Source organism: Peromyscus maniculatus, chromosome 11, assembly GCF_049852395.1.
Source record: "Peromyscus maniculatus bairdii isolate BWxNUB_F1_BW_parent chromosome 11, HU_Pman_BW_mat_3.1, whole genome shotgun sequence".
NCBI classification, from domain to species: domain Eukaryota; kingdom Metazoa; phylum Chordata; class Mammalia; order Rodentia; family Cricetidae; genus Peromyscus; species Peromyscus maniculatus.
The window spans coordinates 67835780-67848280 of NC_134862.1; the positions used below are offsets into that span (position 1 = coordinate 67835780).

Below are 12501 nucleotides of genomic sequence, written 5' to 3' on the forward strand. Positions count from 1 at the left end.
TCATGGCCATTTTCCTGGGAATCCTAGAATGGACCTGACCAGAGTTCATCCTGGTCAGTATTTAATTAAGCTGACTTCACATGTCCCAAAATTGTGGAACTGGTCTTTCTCTCACAAATCTCAGGATTAACAAGTACTCCACTGCTGGAGCACATTTTTAACTTATTTAACCTAACCCATATGGAGTGTCAATTCTGTTATTTTCATTCCTTTTGCTATAACTAACTATATGTAAAATCCTTTCATATGTGCAAATATAAGATGAATACATCATAGGGAGATTGACAATACTCACTGATCGTTAAATGCTAATTCAGTTTTCAGAGTAGCTCAGGCTGCCACACCTCCTTAAACGGTGTAAGTTTCTAAAAGTGGGTGGTATGTCTGTTGTACTCATCCTAGATGCCAAGTCCTTGAGCAAAGGGGCTGGTCTCCCTGTTGTATTACTTGATGTTGACTTTCAGGCAGGTGACACTTTATAAACACTGGCCAGCTGCTAACTGCAATGCTGGGACTGCAAGCTTCTCCTGAGTCTTCTGGTCTATGAAAGTCATCCACCCCACAAACACAGCCCTTACCTGGAATGACGTGCCTGTCTTACAGGATGAGAAAGACTGCTGGTCATTGATAAAAAGACAATTGCAAGCTTCCCCTGAGTCTTCTGGTCTATGAAAGTCATCCACCCCACAAACACAGCCCTTACCTGGAATGACGTGCCTGTCTTACAGGATGAGAAAGACTGCTGGTCATTGATAAAAAGACAATTGCAAGTGTTTTTCAAAGCTATGCATACTTGGGATACAAGAAGGGAGGGAAACCGTGAGTTGGACAGGTAAGTGAGAGCTCCTGGCAAGAAGCAAATTTGATTTTCTTACTTTCTGGAATATTTTTGGCAAATTACAAATGTGCATGTTACATCCATGATAATCTACACAGAATAAATAGAGAAGTTTCATTTCTTCTGCCCACCTTCATTAAATCTTTTAAAATTTTGTTCCTTTCAGAGTACAAATAGACTCTTCATGTGCTCAGGCCCCTCCAATATAATTACCCTTTCTTTCTTTCTTTCTGTTGGCAATACCTATTCTGAATTTACTACTTTTTATGTATTAACATGCATCACAGTTCTTATTCTTAACTTAAATGATGGTGAGCATGAATTGCCAAGGATTTGTTTTGAGCTTTCCAACGGGAAAAAGCTCTAAGTTTTAATCAATAATAATAATAAAGTTGACAATTTTTTTCTTGATTGGAACATTTTAGAACTAAGAAAATAAAAGAAGACAAAAAAGAGAAAAAGAAAATGAGAAAAGAAAAGGAGGAAGAGAGGAGAGAGGGAGAACAGGAGAAAGGGAAGGAGATGTGATTGGAGCCATTAAGGCATATTACAATGTTTATAAAGCTGTATGAATGCTATTGCTTGGTGACTTTTTGTTAAGAGTCACAAGACTTTGGTCCTGGAGAGATAGCTCAGCAGTTAAGAGCACTGGCTACTCTTCCAGAGGTCCTGAGTTCAATTCCCAGCAACCTCATGGCGGCTCACAATCATCTATAATAGGATCTGGCATGCAGGCATACATGCAGCTAGAATACTCATACACATTAAATAAATAGATAAATAAATAAAAGTCATAAGAGTTAACTTGGCCAACCTTAGGCTATAACAGAAAATTGCCCAAGTTTTTTGTTTGTTTGTTTTTGTTTTTAATCAGGAATAGTTAATTGACAAAATGGACAGCTAATCACATCATATTATTATTTCTATAAATTCTGCCACCATCCAAGTTTGTGACAACTTTCTCAATGCTACATATATATATGACCTTGAATAAAGTATAGCATTGCTCTGTACATTGCCTCTATGACACATCATTATACCATCAAAGGACAATCTAAAGGAGTGATTCACTTCCTTTTGGTTTCCCAAGTATGCATAATTTTGAAAAACACTTGCAACTGTCTTTTTTATCATGGATGTAACATGCACATTTGTAATTTGCCAAAAGTATTCCAGAAAGTAAGAAAATCAAATTTGCTTCTTGCCAGGAGCTCTCACTTACCTGTCCAACTCACGGTTTCCCTCCTGATTCACGCCCTTCTTGTATCCCAAGTATGCATAGCTTTGAAAAACACTTGCAATTGTCTTTTTATCAATGACCAGCAGTCTTTCTCATCCTGTAAGACAGGCACGTCCTTCCAGGTAAGGGCTGTGTTTGTGGGATGGATGACTTTCATAGACCAGAAGACTCAGGGGAAGCTTGCAATTATCTTTTTATCAATGGCCAGCAGTCTTTCTCATCCTATAAGACAAGCATGTCCTTCCAGGTGAGGGCTGTGTTTGTGGGGTGGATGACTTTCATAGACCAGAAGACTCAGGAGAAGCTTGCAGTCCCAGCATTGCAGTTAGCAGCTGGCCAGTGCTTATAAAGAGTCACCTGCCTGAAAGTCAACATCAAGTAATACAACAGGGAGACCAGCCCCTTTGCTCAAGGACTTGGCATCTAGGATGAGCACAACACTCACTTTTAGCAACTTACAGAGATTAAGGAGGTGTGGCAGTCTGAGCTACTCTGAAAACTAAATTAGCATTTAACGATCAGTGAGTATTGTCAATCTCCCTATGATGAATTCATCTTACATTTGCACATATGAAAGGATTTTACATATAGTTAGTTATAGCAAAAGGAATGAAAATAACAGAATTGACTATATCCATATGGGTTAGGTTAAACATCAAGGAGCAAGTGTTAGCAAGAAGGGAGGGTGTGACAATGTGCTGAGAGGTCAGAGCTCTCGTACCCCTTCATTTCCCCCTCTTTCTCATTTGCTTTAAACTATTCCGTTTACCAAAAGAACCACTGGTCCTTTCAGAATTATTTTGGGAAAGCATATGAAAATAAAAATGAAAGGCTTTGACCTCACTGAGCTGGTGAGCTGATGGGGATGGCATATAGTCTTCAGGTTCTTCTAAATGGATCCCTTGGGGAAGTCTCACGAACTTGCACCTGACTGATTCATAATTATGTTCATACTTTAAAGATAGAGGGGAAAGCATTGATCAGTTGGTGAAGCAGGAATTCATAAGATAAAATAATGGTAGAGGGGGGTGAGAGGTGATGGTAGATGCCTCGTTCTTTGAAAGAAATCACTTTCAAATACAATTTAGGGAAACTCAGTTCCAGGCAAACAACTGCTGCATTGTTTTAAAAACAAATCTCCTTGTAAAATGAGTTTCTGAAAGACCACACCTTTCCAAGTTAAAATATGGATTTCCTGATTTTGACGTCAAGCTATCACAAACTATTCTCATGAAAGAGCAGATGAAGATAGCCATAAACTCTTTACTTCACCCTTAAACAGGGTTTCAGAATAAACAAAACTTTGAGAAGGGTCTTGGTAGAGCCTCTATTTCACAGGTTCTTTGCTTTCCTGTAACCACTCTGTTCATTCTATGATCATAGAGGATATGACACTTGGATGAAGTGTGAGGAGTCTACCCTTTGTGCTCAGTGTGATGTTGGGATTAGCATGACAAATGAAAGAAAAGGAGAGAAATCAAGAGGAAAAAAACATGAAGACTTGAAAGTGACAACATTCCCCTTGTCTGGAGAAGTGTGTCCTACACTCTCAGCAGCTTAGAGATGCTGGACTCTCAGGAAGTGAAGGCAAGATGTCAGCAGACAGCAGACAGAGCCATTTCTGGGAGTCAGGGCATGAACTATGGTATCAAGCCTGCCTCAGCACACAGCACCCTGTCCTTCATTCTTGTCACATCCCACTGCCTGGTCACCACATCAAAGACCCAGAATGTGCACCTGGTCACCACATCAAAGACCCAGAATGTTGCACCTGGTCACCATGTCAAAGACCCAGAATGTTGCACCTGGTCACCACGTCAAAGACCCAGAATGTGCACCTGGTTACCATGTCAAAGACCCAGAATGTGCACATGGTCACCGTGTCAAAGACCCAGATTGTGTACCTGATCACCACATCAAAGACCCAGAATGTGCACCTGGGAACCTGGGAATTTTATACTCTGCCCTGCTGTCTCCTACAGGAAACATGTTCTTGTAAAACGGAAACAGTATAGCATGTGCACACATGTGTGTGTGTTTGTGTGTGTGTGTGTGTGTGTGTGTGTGTGTTTTATCACTGTCCTTCTCTGCAACACAAGAGCTTTTAAGAAATTGCTTCCTTAGTCAAAGGTGGTACAATAAGAAATACGGAAGAGGCATTAATTCTCTAGTTCTCTCAGTGCAATTTGTGAAGGACAAAAAAAGAGCAAATGATCCAGACATTTATCTACACACACACACATACACACACACACACACACACACACACACACACACACACACACACACACACAAGCAAGCAAGCAAACCATAAACAATGTTTTTTATTCCATGAAGCTAAGTGGTACAATTTTTACAGAGCTGAAGGAGATTTTAAAAGGGTAAAATTTACATTAAATACATAAAAATATCACTTAAACTTAAGACTTATGTGATGGAAACTGTGCTGAGTGTTTCATATGTGTTATTATTTTTTTAACTTTATAAAAACACTGCAAGATAAGTAGTATTTCCTTCCCCTGAAAGGAGAATGCCCAGAGGCTCTGGGAGCAAACCACTTTCCTCTCTTTATGTCAGTTGTTTCTTAGAGGTATTTGCATCAAAACCTCCAGGCAATCTAGATCTTAGGAAATTGTTTCTTTAATAAAATATATAATGTTCTAAACTTCAGCGGTCATTTGCAAGAATAAAAACCAATTGGCCCTCTAGAGAGGGGTAAATAAACTATAGACATCTGAAAGCATATTTCACTGTTCTTTAAAAGCAAAACAAAACATGAAATTCTGTCACACAAAAAGAAAAGTAGTGTTATAAGGGAAATATCTCTCTTTAAATGATTTTCCTTCAGATTTCAAGAAAAGAGAAGGAAATGTGGAGATTGGTGTTTTTCATGATTGAAAGGAATGGCCTATTTTCTGTTTGACAGGAAGACTATCCCAAGCAGATAGCTGGAGGGAAAAAAGACTGTGGTGGGTGTGGTAATACAGATACTGTCACACAATTTGGAGTCAAGAGCAGTACTTAAGCATGGTCTACAGAGTGAGTTCCAGGATAGCCAGGACTGTTACACAGAGAAACCTTATCTTGGAAAAAAAAAAAAAGAACATTGCTTAAACATTTTCTTCACTTCACTTCTTGACAACTGTGAAATTTTGGACAGATTATCTAGCAATGCCTATGTATATGTAAAGTAGAGATAATAAAGTCTTTCTAAGCTTCTTCATTTGTGATGAGATTCAAATTATATATAGAAACATATTTACATATATAATTATATGTATGTAGTTATATAGATATATAATCTGAATTGTGTGTGTGTGTGTGTGTGTGTGTGTGTGTGTAGCAGTGGACATACACAGGAGTTTAGAGACAAAGTATTATTCAAATATAAGCTATCACTCCGGTTACAAAGAAGAAAGTGCTCTTCTAACAATTCTTTACTCATACAGCCAATATTGTTAAGATGCTTAAGAGCACCAGGCACTGAACAGGGCATTGGGCACACAAATATGAACAAAATGATTGGAGCACTATAAGTAAACAACGATCCACCTAAAGCACAGATGAAGAAAGGGAGGCTTCAACAAGACCGAGCAAATGGTCCCCTACTCTGCAAAGAGTCTGTCTCTGCAAGAGTGTCCTGCATTCTTCTGGAGGACAGTGACACCAGATGGCTGGGTAGACAGGTTAGCTGCTACCTCTCAGGCATTCCCAAAGAACTTCTGCCATTGGCCAAACCATTCCTCACACTGCATTATACAATGCTTCTGAACTCCAAACCAGCATCTTTTGCATCAAAATAAAACCAAAAGCAAATGGCAATCTAGTAGTAAACCTAACAGTAAATACCACATCAGATAATCTATTAAAATTCACAGTAAATACCACATCAGGGCCTAAGCCAGTGAGGTAGAGAAGAAAGTTAAGAATGATTTATGAACAAAATGTATAGATCTAGAATCCATGTCTTAGTGAATTTCTAGAAAGAAGCTTGCAAGGATTTGATTGAACCGTCTAATAAAGCAGCCGTATCCCATTCCACTCTCATTCTAAGAAACTACAACTCACAACAAAATATTCTCCATTCAACTCTTGATTTTTCTTTTGGTTTCTTTTGTTCATTTTACAAATAGCAATTGAACACTTAGTACTTCCTAGACACCTAAGCCTACAACGTCATCTTTGAAAACCTAAGTATATAACAATGAACAAAAAAGATATTCTCTCTCAGTTTATTCCAATTGTAGAAATACATATGTAAAATATATAATGTCTGCTAGTAATTTCCAAGGAGAAAAAAATAAAAAAGGAATATACCAGAAAAATGAGATAAAATTTCAGATATAATAGCCAAAGAGGGCCTTCGTAACATTTGAGTCTACTTGGGGAAGAAGTAGAGTTGGAAACAATGCAGATGTCAGGGTGAACATTGTGGGCAGAAGGAACCACCTGCGCCAAGGTCCTGAGATGCAGATCATTATGGCCTTGGAAGATAGGCCAGAGGAGGCCACAGTTGAAAAGGCAGTGATCTAAGAAAAGTATATGAAAGACAGAGCCGGGAGGGTGGACATGATCCTTGGAGAAAAGAGGATATAGATCCGAGCGTACGGGTTTTAGAAGAATCGTAGGAGGGGGTGTAGAAATGGATGAGCATTCTAATGGGGATGTTATCTGGAGCTCCTATGCCCTGGGACCTAGAGTGCTTGAGAACTAGGAGGAATGTGCAACCTCAGGCTCAGAGGATAGTGGCCATGAAGATGGTGAACACTATTCTGTTGGCATCAGTCTCTAGTGTGGTAGGGTCTAGGGAGGAAAGAGGCTGAGGAAAGAAGAGGACAGCTCTCCCTCACACAGACACTAAGATATGAGCGGTGAGAGAAATGGAGACCGTTGAGTCTTCTGGATGGCAGTGATGTCAAGGGAGGACCAGCTTCAAGTGGGAGAGAAAGTAAATGGAGTTCCCAGAGAAGAGGCCAGAGGCAAAACCAATGCTGTTGATGAGTTCAAAGAGCAGAGGACCCAGGGGAAGAATTTCAGGGTTTAGAAAGAGGGGAGCATGGGAACGTGAAACCTGTTCTCACCCTGATGGCTATCCACCTTCTCCCTGTGTGAAGGCAGTTCACTTGAACCTTTTCTATGTAGCCTTCTTCCTTCTTTTATCCTCATGCTTCCTCGGTTTATCCTAACGTTTCCTGTTCATTCTCATTATTCATTTTCTTCCCTGTTGCTTATGTCTCTGAGCCTTCTTTTTTATCTTCCCTTTTAAATGTTTTTTTTTCCCAGCCACTTTTCTCCTTTTCTTATTTAATAGTTTGTCCTTGATCATGGGAATCATTCACAGGGATGTTTGATAGCAGGCTATTTGAAGAGCCTCTAAAATTCCCCCAGGGGATGTCCTGCCAGTTGAGTCTTGATTGACAGCCTTGCATCTACAACACACAAAACTGACCCTTTCCTCACCTGGACTTTGACAGGTTCCATCCAGTGCTCCAAAGTGTCAGTAGTCACATTCTCCGGTAGTGTCACAGGATCACTAGGGGGGACGACACATGACGGGGAACACACTGCACCTGAAGGAATGGAAATGTATAGCAGAGACATGGACTTCCCAGATCACACTCTTGTTCAATGCTTGCTTAGTTTATACTCAGTAGTCTACACTAGAGACTATAACACCATGGTAGTTGTAGGCAGGGCTGACTTCCACTCCTTGCATACCTGTAGGGACACCAGTATGTAAGGTGATCAAGAACCACTGTGGCAAATTAACTCTCTCCCTCTCCCTTGCTCCCTCCATGTGCCACCTCTTCTTCCTGGTCCATTGCATCCTCTCCTCAGGAATTGATATATCACTGAGTCATTCAACAATTAAAAGATCAATTCTGGTTTAGCAGACTGCCACATCCCCAAATCAGGGCTCCAGCTAGTCAAACTCTATATTGATTGATAGATGCTTTTTAAGTATATTTAGTATGGTTTTGATCTACCAATAACATACTGATAGCACCTGTTGCCTTGTAGCCTTAATAACTGGGGCTGAGGAAGTGCAGAGGTTATTATATTACCTCAGGACCTAACCTATCCTGTCAGCTGGCATGCTGAAGGTCATTACATGCACAACCAAGAAACTTATTTGAGTAAAGGGGGAAATGGCCAAAATAAGAAGCAGAGATTTTAGTCTCTCAAAGGAAAATCTTGCTCTGTTTGTTTACATGGGAGACCAAGAGCCTCCTCAAAGCCTAGTCAAATCAAACTCATTCTTGGGGTTCTCTTTCCTACAAAGTATGTAGTCTCTAGCTTTCTTTTCATTTCTTATTGTCTATGTCTGTGTCTTTAGTCTTTAGGCAAAGAATACCTTTTTTTTTAGTTTTAGTTTTTTGACAGGGTTTCTCTGTGTAGCTTTGTGCCTTTCCTGGAACTCACTCTGCAGACCGGGCTGGCCTCGAACTCACAAAGATCCATGTGCCTCTGCCTCCCGAGTGCTGGGATTAAAGGCATGCGCTATCCCCCCCACCCCCTCACTTCACCCCGGCGGCAAATAATACCTTCACTTTTAGGAGCCTATATATGTACAATATTCTACGTAGAAATCTGAAGTTTTGAGGGTGAGAATCTGGTCATGAAATGCTATTGAAGAGACATCTGAGATCACTGATAATCTATGTCTGTTTGTACTATGATCAGCACAAGACATCATAGTACAATAATACTTGGAACATGGTGAAGGATCAATTCAGAAATGACTGGGGTTTCCAATTAATTCATATTATGCACATTTACATTAGATAGGTTAGACTCTTCTAAAAAATGTTCAAGCCTGTGTAATTCAGAACTTAGATGCAATCTCATAAGATTTCACATTATAAATCTTTTCTGTGATGCATAGGGCACTTTGGGCAAAGTTGAGTCAACCTTACTCTCAGTCAGCTCTGGTCACAAACAACTCTAACTGCAATTACTTGAATAAGTGCTTGCCCACAGGCTCTGGAACCCAGTCCTCTGCAGAGAAAGTCTGAAGAACAACAGGAATGAGTACCATCTCAAATAACCCTTCCCACAACAACAGAGGTAGTGTAGGAGCCCAGTACCATGGGGGTGGGATGCGCTGTTCATTCCTTTTAGAGCTATAAATCTAGCCACAGACACATGCACTCTGGGTCTCAAAGCAAAGGAGGTACCATGAGCAGGTGCCCCATGCTTACCAATCCCATGTCCCTGTCCACACTTGTACTCCACAGAATTCAGCTCTGAGGGGGGTGGCGGGCATTCCCCTTGGAGGTTTTCACACAACTTGAATTCCTGGGTCCACAGACCCTCTTTAGTGCAGACGATGGGAGTCTAGAATTTCAAAGATAAAGAACACCGCTATTGTTATTTTGTTAATTTCATTGTAAGAAGTGGGGAAGTGGTTTGATTAGTGACAATATCCTTTAACTGCTGGAACTTGGGCTAAACAATGATTAAAATAATATGCAGAGTTAAAATGGCAAAACAAGGAAGAAGAGAAGAAAAAGAAGGAATGGAGGAAGGAATAAAGGAAGGATGAGCAAAATCCCAGGGACAACCCAAGACAATTTCTTGCTCTTTCCATGTGAAGGAATCATGAACAATTTCTCCATTCATGAAACTTATCACCACTGTATTCTCCTATAGCAATGAGAATATAATAAAGTACTGACCAGAGCTGTATATTCTGTGCTATTTTGAGAAAATTTCCACAGATGATTTTGTTTTACCCTGATTCGTGCATATTATCACACCAGTGTTGCTTGTGACAAATACTGAATTTTTTTCAAAGCGGGTTTTATGTAGTGAGAGTAATTAATAATTTTCCTAAAGGTATGTTTTTGCCTCTCTACTGAAATGCACATATTATCACTATTTTAATCCTGTTTGAAGTCTGTTCCCTTTCTCCATGTGTCTGCTGCCTGGTAGAACTCTTAGTTCACCACAGCCCCCACTACCATTAATCAATGTATACTCTACCTGGATGGAACACAGAGAAAATTAATACCTATAAACCCCAAGGGGAGAAATACAGATCTATCAATAACTCTGCCTTTGTCAGGCAAACTCCATGCTTTCTTAACTACCCAGTTCACACAGGCACATCTGATGTCTTCAGACCTCATTTTGTGGCCTATTCTTCTCACATCTGTTCTGCACTATTACCTTGAAGTACTGGACACTATGTTGAAGTCATGCCAAGGGAGCAGTGAAGGCCATTGATCTTTGCCTCCAAAGTCTACTTGACTTCCTGTCTCATGTATGTGTCTGTGATACTTGACAAGTGTCTAAAACAAAACTGCGTTTAGTCATACAACCATGATAAGACTGTGGTTTTCAGTTCAGACTTGTGCCAGAATCCTGGGGAGGGTAATAGTCCAACAACACTTTAATAAGCTTTGCTGAACAACTTGTGTTTTTGTTTGGGACTTTGTTCTGCTATAAAAGAAATCACAACTCCTGCATTCCTACTCATTAGGTCAATGCACTCATGAGAGCTGACTGCATTGCCAAATCAGGATCTGAGACGAGCTTGAAATGTACCCTGGTACCCAGTACCCTACTCACTAGTTTCTTCTCCTCATCTCAAAGAAAATTGAATTTGGAAGGGAATGCTCTAAAACATTAACTCCCTATGGAATAATCTCAGTGCCTCTCATTAGAAGCCAGTTACATAAAGGCCTGCCTGCTAGATTTCTTTCTGTTTACTTCTTCCTAGCATTCATGTCATGGCCATGATCATGCAGCTGAGAGCACACAGTCTCATCCAAATGAAGTTCACAAAGTCTTCCTTACCCTTTCCGTTTCCTGGTTGCAGTTGAGCACACATTGGCTGTCCAGCTTGAAGCCATCGGTACATTCATACATGCCTTCAAATACAGGAGAAGGAGGCTCACACACCACTGGGATGCAGCTCCTTTGTTCCCAGGTTCCATCATCCAGGCATTGTATCTTCAGGAACTTACTAATGAGACATGGAACCGAACAGGCCATCAGAGAAGACAGGATGCTCAGAAACATATGATAGACATTAGCAAAGGAGGCCAGTGACAGCATAGCTCAGTGGGTGAAGGTGCCAAGCCTGACTTGAATCTCTGGATCCTATATGCTGGAAGGAGAGAACTGACCCCCACACATGCCATGTCATATGTATGGGACAATACACACAGACACCTACACATACACGCAATAAAAAGGGCAGGACAATTGGTTCTATTTAGCCAAATGTCCCATTGTAGGTTATTAAGTTAAAACTAGTGGTGTTTATAGATTAACAGTGGTAGGAGGTCTTGTATGTTTGACTTACTACTCCCAAGAGAGTTGATAAATAGCATAGCAACTAGACTATTTATGGGCAAAGTCTCATGTCTAAGCACCGTGAGAGATGCCATCTACTTCAGAGTACAGCAGAGTTGTCATACCCTCTGGGGATGAATCAGATATAACTTGAAGATCACCTATTCTATAGTGATATGTTTGCTGAATTTGTTGGTACTCATTGCTTCCTTGAGGAAACAGAGTTCAGCAAGGCCCTGTTCTAAAACAGAGATTCACCTGACCTTTAGAGGACAGTCTCTTCCTTGAGATCACTACAGCTGCTTTGTTTGTTTACAAGTTCATTTTTCCTTGGAATGGGTTCATACCTTTCATCAAATCCATGAGCAGATATGACTCAATACTGTCCTGGAAGAACTGCCCCTCCATCTCATGCCCAGACATGGCCCCTGACCAGAGCCTGTGCTTGAGATGGACAGGAATCAAAGCACCAGGGTTCTTGTTACTGCAGATTCCATTCCACTCCCCTCTGACTCACTGCAATCAGAAGGTGCTTTCCAGTTTGGCTGGTTCAGCATACCCACTTCTGATTCACAAAACTCGTGGTTACAGATAAGCTTGTAATTCAAAATAGAAATAATCCTTTGGCTCCTGGCTCTCTCCACCATGTAGATGGTGGCTTTAAATTACCATCAGCTTTCTTTCTTTTATGTTCATGTGTGTGTGCGTGTGTGCGTGTGTGCGTGTGTGCGTGTGTGCGTGCGTGCGTGCGTGTGTGTGTGTGTGATGAGTATGTTTTGAGACAGGGTCTCATGTAATCCAAGCTGGCCTCTGAGCACCTGAGGGTGACCCTGAACTCCTGGGTCCTCTTACCAACACTTCCCAACTACCTGGGGTTACAGGCTTGTGCTACATGCCCAGAACATTAAAATGACATTTTCTAATGGCATGATGTCATTGTAATATTAAAATATGTGCACCATCCCATATATGCTTTTAACCAACAATCATAAAGTGCCCTCTGTGTGCTTGCAATATTCTTCCATTTCCTATCAGAGAAACATAGATCACCCTGGTATATGCAAAAATCAGTTTTCCCCACTGGGTTGGAAACGTACAGAAGGCAGCAGCTATGCCATTT

The 12501-nt window shown here is 40.7% G+C and overlaps 1 protein-coding gene across 2 annotated transcripts in view; it reads right to left on the minus strand.

Annotated features, from left to right (window-relative positions):
• Pappa2 (pappalysin 2) overlaps nt 1-12501 on the minus strand; it is a 255185-nt gene that overhangs the window by 48501 nt on the left and 194183 nt on the right. For both annotated transcript variants that reach the window (XM_076547785.1, XM_042258387.2), the window contains exons 18-20: nt 10881-11049; nt 9281-9416; nt 7539-7648 (exon numbers count right to left, since the gene is read on the minus strand). In XM_076547785.1, coding sequence (XP_076403900.1) covers nt 7539-7648; nt 9281-9416; nt 10881-11049 — 415 coding nt within the window. The remainder of the gene's footprint in view (nt 1-7538; nt 7649-9280; nt 9417-10880; nt 11050-12501) is intronic.